Source organism: Canis lupus, chromosome 9 (genome assembly GCF_003254725.2).
Source record: "Canis lupus dingo isolate Sandy chromosome 9, ASM325472v2, whole genome shotgun sequence".
Taxonomy (NCBI): domain Eukaryota; kingdom Metazoa; phylum Chordata; class Mammalia; order Carnivora; family Canidae; genus Canis; species Canis lupus.
Genome location: NC_064251.1, coordinates 60172505 through 60195108, shown reverse-complemented (window position 1 = coordinate 60195108; position 22604 = coordinate 60172505). Strand labels below are relative to the sequence as shown.

The 22604-nt window shown below is 44.5% G+C and overlaps 1 protein-coding gene across 17 annotated transcripts in view; it reads right to left on the bottom strand.

Moving 5' to 3' along the window:
• Positions 1 to 22604, bottom strand: part of DENND1A (DENN domain containing 1A) — a 539854-nt gene that overhangs the window by 499248 nt on the left and 18002 nt on the right. For 2 of the 17 annotated variants that reach the window (XM_025475080.3, XM_025475091.3), the window contains exon 1: positions 9621 to 9849. The exons of 1 other annotated variant lie outside the window; for it this stretch is intronic. Coding sequence is in view for 10 of the 16 variants with exons in the window: in XM_025475091.3 (XP_025330876.1) it covers positions 9621 to 9656 (36 nt within the window). In the remaining 6 variants the exon portion in view is untranslated. Of the gene's footprint in view, positions 1 to 8235; positions 8941 to 9620; positions 9850 to 22604 lie in introns of those variants that run through there. 14 more of the 17 variants (XM_025475089.3, XM_025475088.3, XM_025475079.3 and 11 more) reach the window with 9 other exon arrangements.

The following is a 22604-nucleotide window of genomic DNA, read 5'->3' as shown; positions in this document are numbered from 1 at the left end:
TTCTTGCTAAGAAAATGAACTTGAGCCTGATCAAATAACTAAATCTAATTACCAATTTGTAGGAAATAAAGGGGACAGGACATATAAAACAGGATGCAATGTAAAGTACATGGGACAAATGACACACTTCTTCAATAAACTGGAAGGAGGAAAAAGACAAGATTTCCTTCTCCTAAAAAAGGAAATTTTTAGGTGTGATGTCATTGTTACTTTTTTTTGTTTGTTTTTTTTTGGTTTTTGTTTTTTTGTTTTTTTTTTAAAGAAGGTCTTTTAGAGACACATATGGAAATATTTAAGAATGAGAGAGGACAGGAACACCTGAGTGATGCAGTTGCTTCAGCGTCTGACTCCTGAATATGGCTCAGGTCATGATCTCAGGGTAGTGAGATCTAGTCCCACATAGGGTTCTGTGCTGGGAGTGGAGTCTGCTTAAGATTCTCCCTCCAGGCAGCCCCGATGGTTCAGCGGTTTAGCACTGCTTCAGCCCAGGGTGTGATCCTGGGGGCCCGGGATCGAGTCTCACATCAGGCTCCCTACGTGCAGCCTGCTTCTCCCTCTGCCTGTGTCTCTACCTCTCTCTGTGTGTGTCTCATGAATAAATAAATAAAATCTTTAAAAAAAAAAAAAAAAGATTCTCCCTCTCTCAAAAAAAAAAAAAAAATGTGATAAGACAGTTGGTATTCACTTCAAAATAATCCAGGATTGGAGGGCAGGAGGAGTTTTAGCCAGTTACCTATAAATAGAACTAAACAACCCATACATTAATTAAAATTAAGTGTTTTAACAGTGATGGCCATTTGAGGGTTCATTGTACTATTCTACTTTTGTAGATGTGTAAAATTTCCCTAAAAAACAAACAAACAAAAAAAAAGTTTTAAGAACAGTAATTTTAAGTACCCAAGAAAAAGAAATTAGAAGTTACATTAAAAGGACTAGAAATGGGGGCACATGGGTGGCTCAGGTGGTTGAGTGCCAGACTCTGGTTTCGGCTCAGTTCATGCCCTCAGGGTTGTGGATACAGCCCTGTGTTGGACTCTGTGCTCACTGCAGAGTCTGCTTCAGATTCTCTCTCTCTCTCTCTCTCTCTCAAATAAATACCTAAAATCTTAAAAAAAAAAAAAAAAAAAAAGACTACAAGTGAACAGTACTACCAGCTAAGCAAAGATAAATATAAATGGTGTAAATCTTATGTAAAATTGAATAAAATTCTCAACTATTACTTGAGAGGAGAAGCATAAAATGTTAAATACTACTGTTCTAATTATTTGTATACTCCTCCTATCTAAGTGGACTTTTTCTTTTCTCCTAGCCAGCAAGAGGAATAGTGTTTTGCATACACAAGGATCACAGTCCTTCAAATATATAACACATCACCCTAACATACTCACAGAGAGGAAGCAAATACTTTCTCTATGGCTAAAAATAAATAAATAAACAAATTAATTAATTAATTAAAATAAAATAAAATAAAATAAAATAAAATTTAAACCTATAAAAAGGAACACTGGTTTGACATTAACTCCAGGGGTTCAGACAAGTGTGCCCATCCTCTTTCAAGCGATATTAGTGTAAGCGGCCATTTACTCAACAATCCTTTCTCTGCTGAAGGTAAGATACAAGATTGCTTCTAATCCTCATAACAACCCTACAGGTGATTTTATTCGCTTCCTTTCACAAAAAAAAAAAAAAAAAAATTTAAATATACTGAGGCACAGAAACTTGGGACTTAGATGGGCACACGTGTCTCCAAGGCTCACATCCCCCAGCTCCTCTCATACCCTTGAACACAAGAACTGTCCACGTGGGAGTCAAAGAGCATCTTCCTCTACATTGGTTTCCTTCTTCCTATTTATTCATACAGGCTAAGCAAGATCAATGAAACATCCTTGAAACCTTTCCTGTGGCTCAAGTGAGTTCAAAAGTTTATTTTTTCTAAGCCTAACATGGACGGATTTCCCTTCAGCAACTTGGCTCAGCCCACTGCAAGTCTTACGCATCGAATGAAGTACACACACTATGGAGCCCTAAAAGAGTTCCTCCCTTCACACTGCAGACTACAATGCCTTCTCTCAATTATAACTTTCCACTTCTCCTCAGAAAAGTAAACACATTACATAACTGGCCCTCACCTTCCACTCATTTATAATGTAACTTTGCTAACCTTGGCAAGTTATCTTTGATTCTTCTCTTGCCCCTTACATGTAATTTGTCACCAAGTCCTGTCAATTCTACCTAAGATCTTCTCAAATCTGTCCTTTTTCTTTCACCAACCAGAACCTCACTTCAGGCCTTGATCTTATACAGCACAAACTATAACAGTTCCATAAACCAGTGGTGTCCAATTTTTTTTCCATGTACTCCTTCCTATCAAAAAATGTGAGCGTTCACCTGATACACATATCTATAAGTTATAGGAATGTCCAACTATACTTATATATACATTTGAAAACACAAAAACAGAAATTTTGAAGGTTGTTATAAAAACAAATGTAAGGGCAGTCCCGGTAGCCCAGCGGTTTAGCGCCGCTTCAGCCCAGGGTGTGATCCTAGAGACCTGGGATCAAGTCCCATGTCAGGCTCCCTGCGTGGAGCCTGCTTCTCCCTCTGCCAGTGTCTCTGCCTCTCTCTCTCTCTGTCGGTCATGAATAAATAAATAAAGTAAAATCTTTAAAAAAAAATTAAGTTCTAACATTTTTTTCACATCCCAATGGATCATCTTGTACAGGCCAGAGATATCACAGCTCTACAATGCTGCTGCCAGGGCAATCTTCCTCAAAACCCAAATCTGATTGTATTATATTCCCAGCTCAGTCTCTCACTGGAATTATGTCCCAGTAGCATAAGCTTACTTTTCAACCTCATCTCCTCTAGCTTTTATTCACACGTCCTGTTCTTCTGCTATACCTGTCTTTCACACAGCTCCCTCTGCCTACAGTCTTTTATCTTTGACAACCACTGATTTACACATTAAGAGGTTCTCCAAGAAAAAAATATATTCTGAATACTGTAACCAATTTACAGATATAACTTATCTCTTTTCTATAGGAAGTCAAATACTGTGAACATACCTTTTGTTACTTCTTTTATTTGGCTCCTTTTCAAGTCCTAAATACTTGGAAAGAATGGGTATGGATTCCAATAAAAGTCCAAGAGACCAACTTTGTTTTTGTTTTCTTTGGTTTATTTTTCTTTCTTGTTTATCTTTCCATTTCCCAACAAAATCCTTTTAAGCAAAAAGGATATTGTAAATCCAGAGATTAGTTCCCTCTAGGGCCAGGAAAAAGGCTAAACCTTTGCAAGCCACAATGAGAATCCCAGCTAGGAGCTTATACACAGATGTAACAGCCTGAGACATTTTTCTACAGCAACACTCCAGGTTGTACCTTCCCTGTTTCAACCTTCCTAGCTACTGTCCAAAGCCCTCCAAGTTGATTGAAATGATTATGATTAGAGTAATAGAGTTGCACAAATACATTATCCAAGAAAGTCATGAAAATTCAAGTGATTTTGTGCACTAATAATGGGGAGCTCAGTCTCCAGCAAGACTTTCATTCTACCACCCCAAGTCTTTGTACTATCTTCCAGGGGGGACAGGCAAGGGAGCACTGTGTTGGGGGGGGGGGGGGAGAAGAGGCAATAGCGGGAAGAGCCCTGGAGGGAGGACTCTGGTCTCATTCCACAGTAGAGACACATGTCAGCTGTGCTACACAACAGGCTTCACCAAAGAACTAAGTCTGTGGTGCATTTTGGTAATAGGATCCTATGATGAGCAGTCCAAAAACAAGACTGAAGCAGAGCTATCCTAAGGTGCCAAAGCTGCTTCTCTGTACCAGAAAACAATGAGAAGGGGTTATCTCACTCCCAAGTCCTAAAACTTCCACTGTTCTCCCTCTAGGAATGTCCCCTCCCTTAACTAAGTCTCACCTTTCTTTCAGTTCAAGTTTCAGCCTCTTCTGAGAACCTATCTCTGTCTACTCTGATCTTTTGTTTTCTACACGAATTCACTTGGGCCAAATCAAAACCGCAATGAGATACCATTTTACAGAAAGTGGTGCAATTGCTTTGGAAAACAGTTTAACGGTTTCTTAAACAGAGTTACCATATGATCCAGCAATTCCACTCCTAGGTATATACCCAAGAGAAATGAAAACATATGTCCACACAAAATGTTCACAGCAACATTATTCATAACAGCGAAAAAGTGGAAACAACCCAAAAACCTAACAACTGATGAATAGATGAATAAAGTGTGGTTTTTCTATACAATGAAATATTATTCAGCAATTAAAAAGTAATGAAATATTTATATGCTATAACATGAATAAACTTTGAGACTATAATGTTAAGGGAAAGACAAAGGATTATACATTGTATGATTCATTTATATGAAATGCCCAAAATAAGTCTATGACAACTGTAAGTAGATTAGTGACTGCTGAGAGCGGAGAGTGTTTGGGAGGAGTGGAAGTGAATGCTAATGGGCACAAAGTTACTTTCTGGGGCGATGAAATGTTTTTAAATTGGATAGTAATGATTGATCACATTTTTGTGAGTATGCTTAAAACCATTTAACTCTATATTTAAAAAAAATAAATGTTATAGTGTGTTAATTACATCTTAAGTTGTTTTCTGACTGCCATGGCCTACAAGGCCCTAGTCAGGCCCCAGTGTATATCTCTGGACTTACCTCAAGGCTCTGTCCCATCAGTCATTACCCAAACCCCTGGCCTTCTATCAATTCCTGAAATGCGTTTAGGGTTTTCTTGCCTTGAGGCCTTTGTGTATGCTCAACTCTGCCTGAAATGAAAAGTTTTGCCCAGTCCTCTTATAGGACTAATGATTTCTCATGCTTGAAGTCTCAGCTCAAATGTCAGTTCTACAGTAAACTTTTCCTCAGTGCTCTAACACCGGACAGCTACCCCTGCATTCTCCCTCAGCATCTCATTTCCTTTCTAGCACATCCACATAGCTTTAAGGAAACTGATGTTTTTTTTAACCTGTTAGGTCCACCAAACCCTAAGCTCCATGAGAGTAGGCATGAATATGTATTATTCCGCATCAAAATTCTCAATGTCTAACACAATTCCTGGCATGGGCCTAAAAATGTTATTTAACATTTTTTTTCCCCTAATATGCCACATCTTCACACTTATGCTGTTCCCTCTAATGAGACTACTGCCACCATCATCACCATTCCTCTCTGGTACCACTCTTGCCCTTTTCACACCCTTACTCATCTCTCCTGTCTCAGCTAAAACACCTTCTTGATGAAGCCTGCCTTCCTTCCTTGAACCGTCCTTGGAAAACGGTCTCTCCACTTCTTTACCTATTCAGGACTAGCTGCATCTCCACCGTAGCATTGATCAGACTGTATCAAACTGGGGGTGGTTTTTTTTTGGTAGGGAAGGGGGCCTGGAGAGAGTTGGTTTCACATTTCTGTCTCACTACTACGTTGGAAAACCTTAAAGTGAAGAAAAACCTTCTCATTTTTATGTCCTTAGCACTTAGCCCACTACCAAGCACGTGAACTAGTACAACTAATCATGACAATACCAATAAAAACTAACATTTTCTGAGTGCTCAATATGTGCTTCACACTCTTAGAGAGTGGATAAACAGATATGCTTTTTGGTCACCAACCTCAAAGAGGTCACAGTCTGACAGGGACAGAAGACAGGTATGCTGGCTAATGTAGAATACATACCACCACCAGGCCAAATGAGCTGCCCCGTCGTGTCCCTATGCCTTCAAATCTTAAAGAGTATGCCTTTCTCTGCATCCATAAATGTCAGGTTTCCTCAAACTCACTTAGAATACTTCCTTCGATTACTTACAATCCACTTCCTGCCCTTGGTGCCTGGAAACAATTTCTAGGATGTCACCACAAGCAATATTAAACTGCCACACAGTTTCCTTCTGTATGTCTGCATTATCAGTTAAACTGCTTCATATTAACCACATTCTAGTCCACTGGGATCACTCAAACACTAAATAAGATTTAAACATACCTGTTGAAGATTGCCAGTTAGCGCTGCTCCTTTTACCCCTCTAGATTAAGGTCTGCTAGGGTTTAAAGTTCAGGAGCTTTCCAGGGTGCTACCTGCACAACAGTGACCTTCTCTTTCCCTGCCCAAGTAGACAGACGCTTGGTTTGAAGCTAGACCATGTTATTTAAATGAACAGGAACTAAACACTTTTTAGAAAAAGTAATTTTCTACATAGACTAGGACAATTAACTTAAAAACATAAAAAAACTCTTGGTCCTCAAGAGTTCAGATAACAAGTTGTTCTTTTAATGCTATGTACACTCAACTCAGAACCTTAGTCAGGACCTTAATTCAGATCCTACCATACTTCTTAAACCATTCCATAAACTCTTTCTGAACAACTCTGTGTATCGGGTACCAGGTCTGACACAGGGAACTCAAGGACGAATAAGCCAGTCCTGCTCTCAAGAGGTTTATGTCCGTCTTAACATGGAAGACAGTCAAGGAATTGCATTTAGTTACTCAGACAGTGATAAACACAAGGGGCGACAGAAACATGGGAGGGGCACATGTCCTAGGCTGAAGAGAGGATGCACAGATGAGGGGTACCTGGCCTAGGCTGAAGAGAAGATGCACAAACGAGGGGCACCTGGCCTAGGCTAGGGGGTGCTTGCGCAGATGAGGGCCGCTGACCTAGGCTGCAGAGGCAGCTGGGGGTGCAGAACCGGCATCAGGGCAGGCTTCCTGGGGGTAGCATCTAATCATAGCAAATAAAGTCCCATTCTCTCATATGAAAAATGTGGTTAGTAGTACCTACATCATTGGACAGTTGTGGGGATTTGATGAAATGGTTCACATAATGCAGTACCATCATGCCTGACACAGGGATTGTGCTCAACCAGTCTTAGCTTGAAGTCTGATCAAGCACTAAAAGGTGATCAACACCTGTGCCTAGCAACGCACCTGCTTTACTAATCATACGACAGACACCAGCTGCACAATTACACACAGTATTGTTTTAATCAACTTTTATTTTTTAATAATGAGAGAATGTTAAGCCCTGCTCTTCATATTAACAGTCCAATGCCATGATCAAAATTTTTTTCATTTCTTGAAACATACCATTCTCTGACATTTCTTGCATTAAAAAAAATATGGGTTTTCTTAGTTTTTTTGATAGAAAAGGTAAAAGAGAATTAACAATTACTGAATTTTTAAATAAAAGCCCTGCAATCATATTGATATAGCATTTATTGGTCATTATGACTCTGCAGCATATAGTCTTCCCCATTATAGCCTCAGGGAAACTGAGAGTGAAAGTAGTTTGTGAGAAGTTCCACAGTCAATAGACAAAAGAGCTGGAATTTGCACCAGATCTGATTCCACATCATCAGCCTGACTAGGCCACATAGTATCAGAGATAAGAGGAAACACCGGCTGCCAGAGTGCTCTCCTGTTGAGGGGCCCCAGAGTGCTCTCTGCTCCACCCCCATGCCAACACACAGACACACACAAGACTGTCCCTACACAACAGAGCCTGCGCACTTAGATTCCAACTCAGGCAGCTCGACACCTTGAGCCAATTCCGTTCTTTCCTGTCAGCGTAGAACAGTTAGTGACCAAAGCTCGGTTTCCTCCAGAGACGAGGGCAGCATCCATGTAGATGGTCCCTAGCCACCTGTCCAATCCCCATTCCTAGCTGCAGACGGAAGTTGCTTAGTCAAGAGTCACCAAAAATCACAATTATTTTTCATAACTTCTCTTCATACTCTTTCGGTCTCACCACAAGTAAAGCGATGTCCCAAGCCTAAGCTTTTACCCTAGAGCAGTCTAGTTTCAAGATCAAAAAGGCTATTCTTTACACTAATCTCACACCTTTGTAAGTTCCCTCGCCCAAGTGCTCAGATGTAACAGTAATGGGTTCCACAAAACACACCTGAAAAATCTATGCTAACCTGCAACTTTCAAGAACAAGACAGAGACCTGAGGTCAAGTTATCTGACCTTCCACTGGTTGGATTTTCAGGCTGGTCCTGACACTGACGGTCTCACATCAGGCAGGTGTCTAAACTTCTCTGTAACAAAGGTAAGCATCCTCACAAGCGTACTCTGTGACTACAAGGTGGCTTCTGGAAAGTGTCTCTAAGTGCTATTGAAACTCAAGTTACGACTCCTTCTCGGAAGTAGGAGTCAAACCTGGAGTACCTCCTTAACCCCAATGCTTTTACAAAGACGGCGCGTCTTTTTACCTCCCGAATCCCTTCTTCACTGTGGCTTGCAGCACGCTTCTAACTTCCTCCAGTTGCTCCCACAAAATCAAGACTGAACAGCGTGCTCGTCCAACTCTTCCGTTTTCCTTACCGTGAGCACACTTCTCTAGCTTCATTCAGCAGGTGTCTCAAGGCTGCTGCAGCACAGACATTTAGTGAACGGGAAGCCTAAGCCAAGCCATTCCAGGCCACATCCTACAAGGATGGGCAAGGGTCATGCTGCACGGACACCGACAGAACATGAGGGACGTCTGGATGATTATTAGAGTTCGTCCTCAAGGCCCTTTCAAACTTCCCCAGCGTTATTCTTCTCCAAGTGCTGAAACAGACACATTCCACAGACTTTCTTGTAAGCAGCAGGTTCAAAGTGTCCTAGGGAAGCCGTCTAGGGAAAGGCCTACGCTGTACAATTTGGTCTCTAAGTGCCCTTAAACAACTCTACTGCTCACAGAGAAAAGTGAACATTTGTTAGTGATTAGAGATAAGGCATCTCATGTTCGGGGGCTGAGGCTGAGGGAGGGAGAGGCCGCGAAAAGGACCTGGCTGGGGAGGGGAGATAGACTCCGAAGCAACACACCCAGACCGGAATGCGTCAAAGTTGCACTTTCCAGAGTCAACTCCTGGGTCCAGAGCGAAGGCAACAATGTTTCCGTGGCTTCCGACTTTGGCGTGTCAACAATCCCCCTCCCCTCCCCCCCCCCCCCCCCCAGAAAACCAATCGTCCACCAAGGACCCCCGGGTGAATGAATGAGGGAATGGGCCAGGCTGGATCACAAAGCCTTTCCAGCCACCACCACCAAGGCCAGGTGCTCAGTTACGACACGGAGGAGGCATCTTCCTTCGTAGCCTCTGGCCCTTGCTGAGTGCAGACTTTCACAGATAAGGGGGGGGGAGGAGGGAAGGGAAAATGGCCTTCGTCCTCCAGCCACGCAGACCTTGGATCCGTGAGTGGCCCAGGACCGCAGGCCGCAAGCAGACCTCCCGGGAGCTGCCCGACTCCCAGGGGGCCCCGAACACACCCGTTTGGGGCGCTGCTTCCGGGGACGCCTCCACACCCCCCCCCCCCCCGCCCGCCCACAGTCCAGAGGCTCCGCTGCCGAGGGAATGCCCGCGGCTCCCACTCTCCGGGCAGGAGGGGCCACCGGCCACCCGAGCCCTGCCCCGGCGCGCACCCGCCCCCGCGCCTCCCCGGGTCGTCATGGCAACCGTCCCCCTCCCCGCGCGACGCCGGCACGCGGGGAGCCCCTCGGGCCCCGCAACAAGTCCCCCGCGCCGCCCGCGCCGCCCGCGGCCTGCAGCCCGCGCCCGGCCTCCCCGCCCCGCGCCCGGCCCGGCCCGGCCCGGCTCCGCCCGGCCGCACTCACTTGATCCTGGAGCCCATGGTCCCCGGGCCTCCTCATGGGCCCGCGGGCCCCGCTCGGCGCTGCGCTGCCCGCCCGCCCGCAGCCGACCGGCCTCCCTCCGGCGCTCTCCCCGCCCCTTCCTCCCTTCCCTCAGGCTGGGCCCGCCCGCTCGAAGCTCGCTCCCTCGCCGCCGCGGCCGCCTCCCGGGCTACTGCGCTCGCTCCAGCCCGGCGAACGCCATGGTCGCCGGCGCGCGTACCCGGCGCGCCCCGCCCCGCCCACAGCCGCCGCCTCCCGCCCGCGCCGCCGTCGTCGCCGCCGCCGCCGCCGACGCCGCGCGCGGGGGCTGCCGGGAAATGTAGTCCGCTCGGCGCTGCTCGGCGCGGCCCCGGAGGCCCCCGCGCTGCGCTCCCGTAACCCGAGCCTCAACCTACGGCCCCCTGAACCCTCGAGCCCACCCGAAGAAACCTGCACCCCCTCCTCCATCAGGGGTCCTCCCGCCCAGCAGCTTTGGCGTTGGCACGAGGTCTTCGCTCGGATCTCCGGGAAGGCACTAGTTTCCCCTTTTTTAAATGCCACACATTCTTTTTTTTTTTTTTTTTTTTTTTAATGCCACACTTTCCAGTAAGTACCTTAAGGGAGCCACAGACCCCCTGCTACGCTGCCCGCGTGCCCAACTTGGTCCCCGGGGGAAGCCCCTTCCTCTTCCCTTGGTTGCCAAGGCGACCCCTGGGACTCGCAGGGCCGCCCTGGGGGCTTCTCAGCTGCAGGTCTGCGGCCCTGCCTGGCCCGACCCCCGAGGACTCTGCCTCCCTCTTGGCCACTCTGGGGGCTTCGATCCAGGATGACCACGTCGCCCTAACGGTCCCCGACAGACAAGAGGAACTCAGTGCAGTGAGCGCCCTTGAGTCAGGCGCCGAGCTGCTACCTGCGTCCGCCCTGCCCCGGGGCTCCCCTTCCCCAGCGTCCCGGGACCACCGCCTGGAAGCTCTAAGCCCGGGGGAAGGGCCGGCTGCGTTAGGGCCGCTCACTGGGCGAGGGGCTGGTTCCCCTAAATAGTCAGCTCCAGTCTTCACAACAGCCTTGTGGGTTTTCCAGCCCACCCCTCCTCTCACAAAGAGGAAAGGGTACAGAGCTTGCAACTGGTGGAGCGAAGGTTCGCATCCAGGCTGAATAACTCCAGACGCATGGGGCATGGTCCCGCTCTAGGATGGCGCCTTCAGACATAAGGCAGCAGATCGTGAGTTCCTGGTTCACTTCTGAAATTAGTCGTTTATTCCCCTCCCTCCCTCTTTTCCTTTTACAGTTTTCTATTCTCAAATGCCATCCGTTCCTTCCTCCACTTTAGCTCTTAAAGATTCCTGAGATGTCTCCCCACCCTTTAATCGCTCCAGTAACTGGCCCCAGGTCCCAGCCGAGCAGGGAGCAAAGAGACCAAGAACTGCTTCTTTCAGAGTTATGTTATGCATAAAGGCAATTTCTCTCTTTTGCCTCATGCCCTGAGATTGTTGAAAACAAAGAACACACACACACACACACACACACACACACACACACACAAATGAAAATCCAAACCACCATTATGAATTCAAAGTCTTTTGCACCCAGACACCAACACTGATTTATAAACATCCCCAGGAGCAAAGCTCTGCTAGACAGGCCGGGCCTCTGTGGTGTTTATGCACCTTGTTTCCTATGAACCCTCTCCAAAGAACAGTTGTTATCAAGATCTTCCTTGGAATGAGCAGCCAGTTCAAAAGCTCTGAGCAGAAGACTATAAATAAAACAAAGTTATTTGGTGGAGGGCAAAGCTGGCTGCTTTTCAAAGGAGGTTGTAGCCACCCTGGCCACAAAAATGTCTGGGTGCCTGCTGGGTGGTGTGTGTATGTGTGTGTGTTGGAGGGGGAGACTGGAAGTGGGCTCAGGGGTTATGTATCTGTCCAGGTGGCCTCTAAGACTGCAGGGTGGTCTGGAGAGAGCATTGAACTAGGATTTAGGAGTCTGGCTTCTAATGCTAGCTGCACCACCACTGTCTAGCAGAGCAATTTAAAGCAATGATTCGAAAATTGCCTGCTTCATTTTCCTCCTCAATAAAATTGCTATAGAGGTTGAGGAGGAGCTCACATCATAAGAGAGAGTATGATGTGGGAGCTAAGACCCCTGGATCTGGAGCCATACTGCCTGGGTTTGAATCTCAGCTCTACCTCTTACTAAATGTATGCCCTTGGGTAAGTTAGTCACTCTCTCTGTGCTTCAGTTTCTCTGTCTGTAAAACAGAAATCATGGTCATAGAACTTACCAAGTTGGGGGATCCCTGGGTGGCTCAGCAGTTTAGCACCTGCCTTTGGCCCAGGGCGCGATCCTGGAGGAGGGTCCCTCCTCCTGTGTCTCTGCCTCTCTCTCTCTATATATATATATATGTGTGTGTGTGTGTGTGTGTGTGTCTATCATTAATAAATAAATAAATAAATCTTAAAAAAAAAAAGAACTTACCAAGTTGACCTGAGAATCCAATGAGTACATGACACTTATAAGGTATAAACAGCTCATAGAAGGCACGTAAAAAATTACCAGCAACGATTATATGCACAACTCAACACAGTGTTGCTTTTATTATTAATAATAATAATCTTCATAATAAATAGTCCTTCCTTGGATTCAGGAGAACTGAGCTTCCAACCCAGAATGTAATTGTTTATGTTCTGAGTCAGAGTTTAGTTCAGATAGGGACGCCTCGGTGGCTCAGTGGTTGGATGCCTGCTTTCCGCCCAGGGTGTGATCCTGGAGTCCCGGGATCAAGTCCCACATTGGGCTCCCTGCATGGAGCCTGTTTCTCCCTCTGCCTGTGTCTCTGTCTCTGTGTGTGTGTGTCTCTCATGAATAAATAAAAATAAAATCTTAAAAAAAAAAAGTTTAGTTCAGTTGTAAATGATAGGAGACTGAAATAACAGTGACTGAAGAAAGAGTTTCTCTTTCACATGAGGCCTGGAGATGAACATTCCAGAGCTGGTATGGCAGTTCTGTAAAGCATACCCTAAGATTTGAAGGCATAGAAACAGGACAGGGCGGTTGATTTGGCTTTGTGGTAGTGTTTATTCTGCATTAGCTTGTATACCTGTCTTCTGTTTCTGATTGACTTTTTGAGGTTGGTGGCCCAGAATTCTATCTTATTGTGCCAATAAGCTTCTATTCTCCCAATGAGCTTCTACCTCGTGGTCTAGAAGAGCTGCTTAAACTCTAGCCATCTAACCTGCAACCCAGCCAGCAGGAAGAAAAAAGGTCATGCCCCATCCCAACCCCTAATCTTTAAGTACACTGCCCTGGAGTTCCTCACACCACTTCCATTGACATTTATATAGAATGTAACTTAGTATAACCTAGTTATACAACCACATTTCATTAGGAAATACAGCCCCTTTTTTTCAGACAATCATGTGCACAGCTGAAGAAAGGGAGAAAAGATATTCCAAGACAACCGGCAATCTCAGCCAAGCCATGCTTGGCTATATGACCTTGGGCAAGTCACACTATATTTCTCTGGGCCTTAGCCTCTCTATATTCCAAAGAATCAGGCTAGATGAGCTCTCTTCAAATCCCTTTTCAGGGGCACCTGGGTGGCTCGGTAGGTTAAGCATCTGACTGGCTGGGGTCATGATCTTAGGGTCCTGGGATAGAGCCCCCATCAGGCTCCCAGCTCAGTGGGGAGCCTGCTTCTCCCTCTCCCTTTGCCCCTCCTCTGTGCTCTCTCTCTCTTTCAAAAAAATAAATAAAATCTTTTTAAGCCATTTTGAGTTCTAAAATTCTATAATTCAGTTTTATAAACCTAACTGAATCTGATGTTACTCAAATAAAAGGAGGCCTCTCCACCAAGTACATGGCATAATTGATTGTTGGAATTGAAACCTTCCAGTGATGAGGAGGGGTTTAGGAACTTTGTCTTCCGGACTGTTGTCAAAACAGGCTAAGCATACCTAGCAGATAAATAGTCCAACAGTGTGTGATACCACCCGTGTAGACACTTTGATGCTCCTGTTTCCAAGCTTGCCCTCAGTCTCTGTACCTGTTTGGGTTTTTCTGCTTAGGATTCTGAAAGCTGTGAGCAAAGGATAACAACCCCAAAGATTTCTAATACTTCATTAACAATACAGTATGAAACAGCTGGACCATCAGGCCAGTGGTATGTTATTCCTGGTACACTTAGTCGTGATTATATATTTTTTAAAAAACTGAAATGGGACACCTGGGTGGCTCAGTGGTTGAGCATCTGTCTTTGGCTCAGGTAATGATCCCAGGGTCCTAGGGTCAAGTCCCACATCGGGTTCCCTATGGAAAGCCTGCTTCTCCCTCTGCCTATGTCTCTGCCACTCTTTCTGTGTCTCTCGCGAATAAAGAAATAAAACTATAAATAAATAAATAACATAAAATTCACATGACATAACATTTATCATTTTAACATGTACAAATCAATTATTGTTAATATAGTTACAAAGTTGGATGACTCTTACCACTACCTAACTTTGTAATGCTTCATCATCCCAAAAGGAAACTCTGCACCCATTAGCATTCACTCACCTTCCCTGCCCTTATCTCAGCTCCTAGCAACCATGATCTTTCTGTCTCTATGCATTGACCTATTCTGGATATTTCGTATAAGAGGAATAAGTTTATCTGTGCCATACCACCTCATCAGTGCATCATTCTTTTTGATTGCCATATAACATTCCATTGTGTGGATAAACCACATTTTGTTGTTGATGGACATTTGGGTTGTTTCCACTTTTTGCCTATTATAAATAATGCTGCTATGAACATTCGTATACAAGTTTTTGTGCGGACATATGTTTATAATTCTCTCTGGCGTTGTAGCTATATTTTTCAGAAAGAATCCACAGCTCATGGGGAATCCCGGGGTGGCTCAGCGGTTTACCTCCTTCCTTCGGCTCAGGGCATGATGCTGGAGTCCCAGGATCAAGTCCGGCATCAGGCTCCCTGAATGGAGCCTGCTTCTCCCTCTGCCTGTCTGTGTCTCTGTGTCTCTGTCTCTCTGTCTCTCTCTCTCTCTCTGTCTCTCATGAATAAATAAATAAAATCTTAAAAAAAAAAAGAATTCACAGCTCATTAATAGGGGCACTGCCCCTCTCACCCAAAAAAAGGAGGAGTTATGTAATGAAATAATTTTGAGATATGCAGAATCATACCAAGTTAGACAGGCTTTGTTTTGCTTTGTTTTTTTTCCTGAACATCTCATGGACATTCATGTAGCAAAGTGCATTGTGGATCTCCTTGGAGGAGAATGCAGCCCTTCCCGTTAGTTAAGAAAACAGACACTGGAATCAAGCAGATCCCAAGTACTGGTTGAGTAACTTAGAGAAAGTTACTTAAACTCTCTGAGCCTTAGTTTTCTCGTTTTTATTAAGGGGATGATAATACCCACCTCATGAAGATGAAGGGAAATAAAGAATATAGATTCCTGCTATATACATTTGGTATTCAATAAATGAAAATATTACTGTGCTAAATTATCAGATTGATAAAGATAGAAACCACATCAGGCTTGTCCATACCTAGACTTCAACATTTAGTACAGAGCCTGGTATGCATGCAGTGACCAATAAATAACCTCAAAACCCTCATTTTGAGGCTCATTTCCTAGAAATAATAAGCGGCAAAACATGGCTGGCTCAGTTGATGGAGCATGTGGCTCTTGAACTTGAGTTGTGAGTTTGAGCCACACGTTTGGTTAGAGATTACTTAAAAATAAAAATCTTAAAAAAAAATCTTTAAAAATAAATAAATAAAATCTTAAAAAATATAAGCCACAGAACGAGATTTGGGAAATGCTTTCTTCCTTAAATTTGAACTTAGTGTATTAAATGAATACATTTCTTTACCTTCCATTTTTTATATTTTTAAAAATTGTGATAAAATACACATAACATAAAATTTACCACTTTTGCCATGCTTAGGTATACATTCAGTGGCATTAAATAAATTCAGAATGTTTTTCTACCATCACCACCATACAACCCCAGAACTGTGTTCAAAATCTTTCCAAACTAAAACTCTGTATCCATTAAGCAATAACTCCCCATTTTTCCCTACTCCAGCCCCTGGCAACCACCATTCTACTTGCTGTCTTTATGAATTTGAATTTGACAACTCTGGGAACCTCATATATGTGGAATCATAAAGTATCCTTTTAGGACTGGGCTTACTTCATTTATCATAATGTCCTCGAGGTTCATCCATATTTTGTTTTTCTTTTTTTTTTTAAAGATTTTATTTATTTATGCATGAGAGACACAGAGAGAGGCAGAGACACAGGCAGAGGGAGAAGCAGGCTCCATGCAGGGAGCCCAACGTGGGACTCGATCTGGAGACTCCAGGATCATGCTCTGGGCTGAAGGCGGCGCTAAACCGCTGAGCCATGGGGGCTGCCCTGTTTTGTTTTTCTCAAGTATTTCATGCCTAACGTGAGGTTGGAACTCAAAACCATAAGATCAAGAGTCCCATGCTCTACTGACTGAGCCAGCCAGGTGCCCCAAGGTTCATCCTTGTTGAAGTATGTGTCAAAACCTCCTTCCCTTCCACTGTATGTATACACATTTTATTTATCTGTTCATCTGTCCACAGACATTTGGGTTGCTTCCACCTTTTTGGTTACTGTGAATAATACTGCTATGAACGTGGGTATATAAATATCTCTTGAGTCCCTGCTTTCAGTTCTTTGGGGTATGTACCCAGAAATAGAATTGCCAGATCGTAGGGTAGTTTTATTTTTAATTTTTTAAGGAACCTCTATACTGTTTGCCACAGTGGCTGTGCTCTTTTCCCTTCCCACCAGCAGAAAAGGAGAGTTCTAATTTCTCCACATCCTCACCAATGCTTGCTGTTTCTTTTTTTTTATATTTTATTTATTTATGCATAAGAGATACAGAGAGAGAGGCCGAGACACAAGCAGGCTCCATGCAGGAAACCCGACGTGGGACTCGATCCCAGGACTCCAGGATCATGCCCTGGACCGAAGGTGGCACCAAACCGCTGAGCCACCTGGGCTGCCCGCGTAAAAATTTTAAATTTTGATGTAATCCAATTTATCTATTTTTCCTTTGGTTGCATGTATTTTTGGTGTCATATCCAAGAAATTATTTGCCAAAGTCAATGTCACAAAATTTTCTCCCATACTTTTTTCTGTGTTTTATAGTTTCAGTTCTTATACCTAGCTAGGTCTTTGATCCATTCTGAGTTAATTTTTTTGTATCATGTAAGGTAAAGGTCTTTACCTTTTTTTTTTTTTTTTAGAAAATTTGTTTTTTGAGAGAGAGAGCAAGCATAAATGTGAGTGGGGTGGGGAGAGGGGACAGAGGAAGAGGGAGAAAATCTTAAGCAGGCTCCATGCCCAGTGTGGAGTCTGATGAGGGATTCGATCTCATGATCCTGAGATCATGACCTGAGCTGAAATCAAGAGTCGGACACTTAACCCATTGAGCCACCCAGGTGTCCCAAGGTGTTTATCTTCTGAGGGCTAAAAGTGCTTGAGACCTTCCTGTCATGTGATTAGGAACCCCAGCCAGGATGCTCACCTGCTCTCTGATTGTATGGTACATTATTTTATTATTATTTAATAATACTACATTATAAATACTTAATGGTTTATATTTTTCCAACTGCTCAGTAATCAGGGAAAACCAATGTCCTTGCTTGCTGATACACGGCTAGCCTAAGTGACTTCCCCGAGATCAAACAGCTAGAAGGTGGAGGACTCCGCTCAGTTGCCCTAGCTCCCACTTGTGGGTTTCTTAGTTCTCTGATATCTTGCTATGGTTTTCCTTCATTGATTTATTCATAAAATCATCAAATATTATTTATATTAGTGATATTAATAACTTTATATTGTTAAAAATTTTAAGGAATAAATAGCACACATAATCTCTTGGTAGTCCTTTCCTAGCTCTACATGGATTTGAAATGATGTACTTCAGTCTTTTTTTGTCAAAGCTAAGAGCATAGGCTCTAGAGCCAGAATGCTTGGCTGTGTGTGTGAACTTGGGTGAATTATTAACTTTTCTCAGACTGAATTTCCTCATCTGTAAAATGGGTACCTTCTTTATAGGGTCATTGTGAGAACTGAATGTGTTAATACATGTGAAGTACATAGAATAGCCTTGAATTTAGTAATGGCTCAATGTGTGCTGTTATATAGCTGTCTTCTTTAAAAAAAATATTTTATTTATTCATTTGAGACAGATACAGAGAAAGAGAGCGAGAGAGAGCATGATGAGCAGGGGGAGAGGCAGTGGGAGAGGAAGAAGCAGATTCCTGCTGAGCCAAGAGCCCTATGTGGGGCTCAATCCCAGAACTCAGAGATCATGACCTGAGCTGAAGGCAGATGCTTAACCATCTGAGCCACCCAGGTGCCCCTATAGTTGTCTTCTTAACAACAAACAACCAATACAAGACAAATTCTAAGAAAAGCCAAAGAGAATTGATGATTTAAGGCTTTGGTTCCTATAATTAGCTTTGTGCATCAGCACCACCTGTGATGCTTGTTTATAATATGGACTCCAGAGTTCTGGTCCAAGAAATTCTCATTCAAAAGCAAGATCAGAGGCTCTGTGTTTTAACAAGTTCCACAAGTGATGCAGATCCACAACCAGGTAGGGAACTACTGATTTAAGCCTTACCCAGATACCAATAAGAATTGAATTCCCATTAGTACCTACAGAGCCTCAGCAGGCCACCTACTCTTCTCCCAAGACTCACCAGCCTCCAGCGCTGAATCCTGCATTCCACCTGCTGGCTTCCTAAGACAGACAGTTCACTTGGCTGAGCCTTGTTAGTACTTGGAGACCCAAGGGAGGTGTCATCAACAAACCATTCACTCACGTACCAAATTCCTCCTATATACCAGATCCTGTACTGAGGACTGTTTCTTGCTTCCAGCTAAGACCCATCCCTCTCCCCACCCCTGCAGGGTACATTCAGCAAACATTCCTAGTGAGCTTACCGTGTGCTTGGTCCCCATGCCTGTGCTAAGGATATGACTATAAATGAGACAGTCAGTAGATCAGACACAGTACAGAGTCCGGCCTGGTGTGATCCCCTCAGCCACATTGCTGACTCCTGATATCTCATGCTGGACACCTGCAGAAGGACCCCTAAGTTCTTGAACTTGCCTCTGAGACCCTTGCCTGGCCTAACATTCTTCCTCTCTGCAACTCAAGGATTTGATACATGCATTGTCTTTCCAGCCCTGACCTTGGTGCTTCTCAAGCCAGGTTGGGTTTTAATTCTACTTGTCAGGACTTCTGGGACCCCTTGTCCTAGGGCTGCTCCCATTTCTACCTGATTGACCCAGTCCTCTAGGCAAGACTCAGGCCTAAATTCCAGAGGTGCAGCCATGTTCCTCTCTTCCATGTTGAAGATGGTGACCGTGTACTTCCACCCTGCTGGAAGTGAGCTAGAGAGTTTGTAGAACTCTACCCCACTGTACTCTTGGACTCTCTTGCCAGTTTTCCTTTATTTTACACTCCCCCCCCATTCATTTATATATATATATATAAATGAATATATAAAATATTCATTATATATATATTACTATATATATTACATATTATTTTTCCCTATTTATTTCAACTATCCTTTCTCCTAAAATAATGCCTCACCTAATCATTTTAGTGTTTTGGTTGTGAGCAGAAAATCAGTTGAATTCTCAAGTTTCAGTGCCAGCATACCTCCCATTTCACAAATCAGGGCACACAATATGAGTGACAGTGATGACCTGCCTGGCATCTGAATGGAGCTTAGGACCCCAGTTCTCTAACCTCTCAGCCCGAGGAGAGTTTTTGCTGATCAGAGCAGCCATGACATTGAAGAGGAGATCCCCTGACCCAGTTCAATGGTGGTGGTGGTGTTAATTGTAGGTAGCTTTCTGAGGATCTCAAAGGAGATTCTACCTCCTAAAAACAATGACTCTCCTATGAGCTCTGCTTCCAGAAGTGAAAATCCAATCTCTTTAGGAACGATAGAGGCAAAAAAAAAAAGAAAGAAAAAAAAAGAAAGAAAAGAAATGATACAGGCAGTATCATACAGTGGTTAGGGCACATGTTGCCCAGGGTTGTATCTGGGCCCTACTAGAGCAAATTACTTAACTTTAACTTAGTTTCCTTATCCGGAGAATGAAAACACTGTACATACTTTCTCCATGGTGTGGTGATGAGGATAAAATTATTATATCCATAAACAGTGAGGACCCAATGACAATAAATGTTTGATAAATGAATAATTATCATAGGGACAGGGGATCCCTGGGTGGCTCAGCAGTTTGGTGCCTGCCTTTGGCCCAGGGCACGATCCTGGAGTCCCGGGATCGAGCCCCATGTCAGGCTCCCTGCATGGAGCCAGCTTCTCCCTCTGCCTGTGTCTCTGCCTCTCTCTCTCTCTCTCTCTCTCTGTCTATCATGAATAAATAAATAAAATCTTTAAAAAATTATCATAGGGACAGTTGGTGACCACTGACTACATTATCCCCAATCTTTACAACACCCCAGAAAGGCAGGTACTATGAATACACATTTTCCAAGAGGAAGGTAATTTGCCCACAGTCACCAAGCCAAAAGCAATGAAAGCTGATAGTAGAGATAAAGGGTTGTCTGATTCTCAAGCTGCCTCTTCTTCCAAGACACCCCATTCTCTCATCTTCTCTCTCTCTCTCTCTCAGCTCAGCTAAAAATATCCAGAACAGCATCTTCATCAGCTAATATGCATACATTATTTTTTTGCCTTTTGAACATAATTAGTTCATTCAAAGAAAAGGCTCCCACCTCCATGAAGGAAAGTAGCTGAACCTTTCTTCAGTGAAAACTCTTTAGAATTCAGAAAAGGGAGCTGCCTGTTGAAACCCCTCCACTTCCAGGCTTATGTCCTTAGCTGGATGGCAGCATAGCAGAGCAGAAAACAAACTCCTTTCATCCACATGCTCTCACCACATTTGAACTAGGTGACTTCGGGCAAGTCCCTTCTCATTTCCCAAGAGCCAGTCTCCTGGGCTATTAGAGCTCCTAGAAATGCTTGCCTTACAGAGTTCTGGTAAAGATTAAATGAGATAAGCCACGGAGCCTGACAGGTAACATGTGGCCCCTCAAAAGTTGGGAGCTTCCATGCCATTGGCTGTATATACGGGGTAAATCACTGACATTTGCAGGAGGGGTAGGATAGCCTAGTGATTAAGTGAACAGGTTTTGCAGCCAGGCAGGTGATGGATCAGACCCCAGCATGTACCATGCTCTGATTCTCTAACAGTTTCTTTCTCTCCCCAAGCCTCGGTTTTCCTGGAGTAAAAAAGATATAATACATATAAAGAGCTCAATAATGAACGGTGGCTGCATTCACAGCAAGCCTCCCCAACTAGATCATCTCTCTAATAGCAGTGGGAGTAATTGATTTCTGCCTCTAAGGCAACGCACACACGGACACCACAGAGTGTTCATCCTGGGGCGGAGCACGTGTGCTCCGGGCGGCTAAAGCCAAACTGTCTGCCCCGACTTCTCCTGCTGGTAATGTGGCTGATGACAGCTTAATGGACTCTTTATCCTTGAATGCTAAGGAGAAAATAACTCATGGCATTATAACATATGAATGTAATATGGAGGGGTTTTTTTTCTTGAGCAATGTAGAGAGAAATTCAGAAACATATGTGGACTTGAGTCTGCATGAACCTCCCTCTTCCTGGCCCTATCTGTACGGGGGAAAGATTTAGCCATTGCAATCACCCAAATCATTCATGTTTGTAAAATATAGCCAAATCCATATGTGTGTGTGTGTGTGTGTGTGTGTGTGTGTTTTCCTGAATGATCTGAGGCTAACAGAACAGAATATAGAGTCAGTTTATAAAGACAGGACTGTGAAAGCCCCTAAGTTATTGATTTTCCAGGGGCAAGCCAGTTCCTCTTGGAATAGATGGGTAAAGGTACACATTCATGCATGCACACACACACACACACGCACGCACACACACACACTCTTTGTTGTCATGGGGAAGCTGGTCCAAGATCCACCTGCACAAATTTCAGAAAGCCATGCCGTCCTGACTAGACAGATGGGGGGGCCCCCACTGTGGGAAGTTAAAACTTTCTTTAGCCTCAGTCCGAGGGAGGAGGTAGTTGGTGGCAGCCACAGACACCTCCATTAGACTGAGGGATGGGCAGGCAGGGATGAGGCAAAGAGAATTATGTGAGAGAGTGGGGAGATCAGAGACCCGAAGAGTCAGGGTGACCTGGGGTCAAATCCACCACCCTGACTTTGGGCAAGTCTCTTCCTCATGTTGGAGCCTCAGTTTCCTAGCTGTGAAATGGGTTTCATAGCAGCCACCCTATGCAGTGCTTGAGAACAAATAATAAGACCGATAAAGACCTGGCATGAGGCACAGCGCCGGGCTCAGAGTAGTGCTGGGTACAAGGTGGCTCTTCTCCCTCAGAAGGAAATCCAGGCAAGGCAGGAGGTGTACAGAGTCCCAGCTACTATGCAGCACAGGCAACGTCCTTTCCAGCCACCCAAAGCTTTGCCGAAAAGGAAGTGTGTGGAAGCACGGCTCTCCATCTGGCTAATGTTCACTTGTGTTTCCTACTGGAGAGCATCGCTTTTTTCACCTCACCTGGTTTGTTTACCCAAACAAGCTGCTCATTAACAACACGAATTGCATTTTTTGCAATTCTGTTGACAGCACAAATGTCTGCAGTCAGCTTGGGAGTTTGGTGGGAACTGTCGCCGGATCCCACCCAGCACAGCTTCTGAGGAAAGAAATCAAGGCCACGCTGGGGTCTGGAGTGGGGGGCGAGGGAGCCTCGCTGGGGCCCAGTGTCAAGTCCAGCCCAAATTCTCCAGCCCCTGAGTGGAGGCGGCCCTGAGCCTCCTGGGAGAAATGAGGCACTTTCCAGAAAATGAGAGGACAGAGTTTTCAAGTAAGGGGGGAGGAGCCAGACATGAAAGAGTGGATGCAACCCCAGG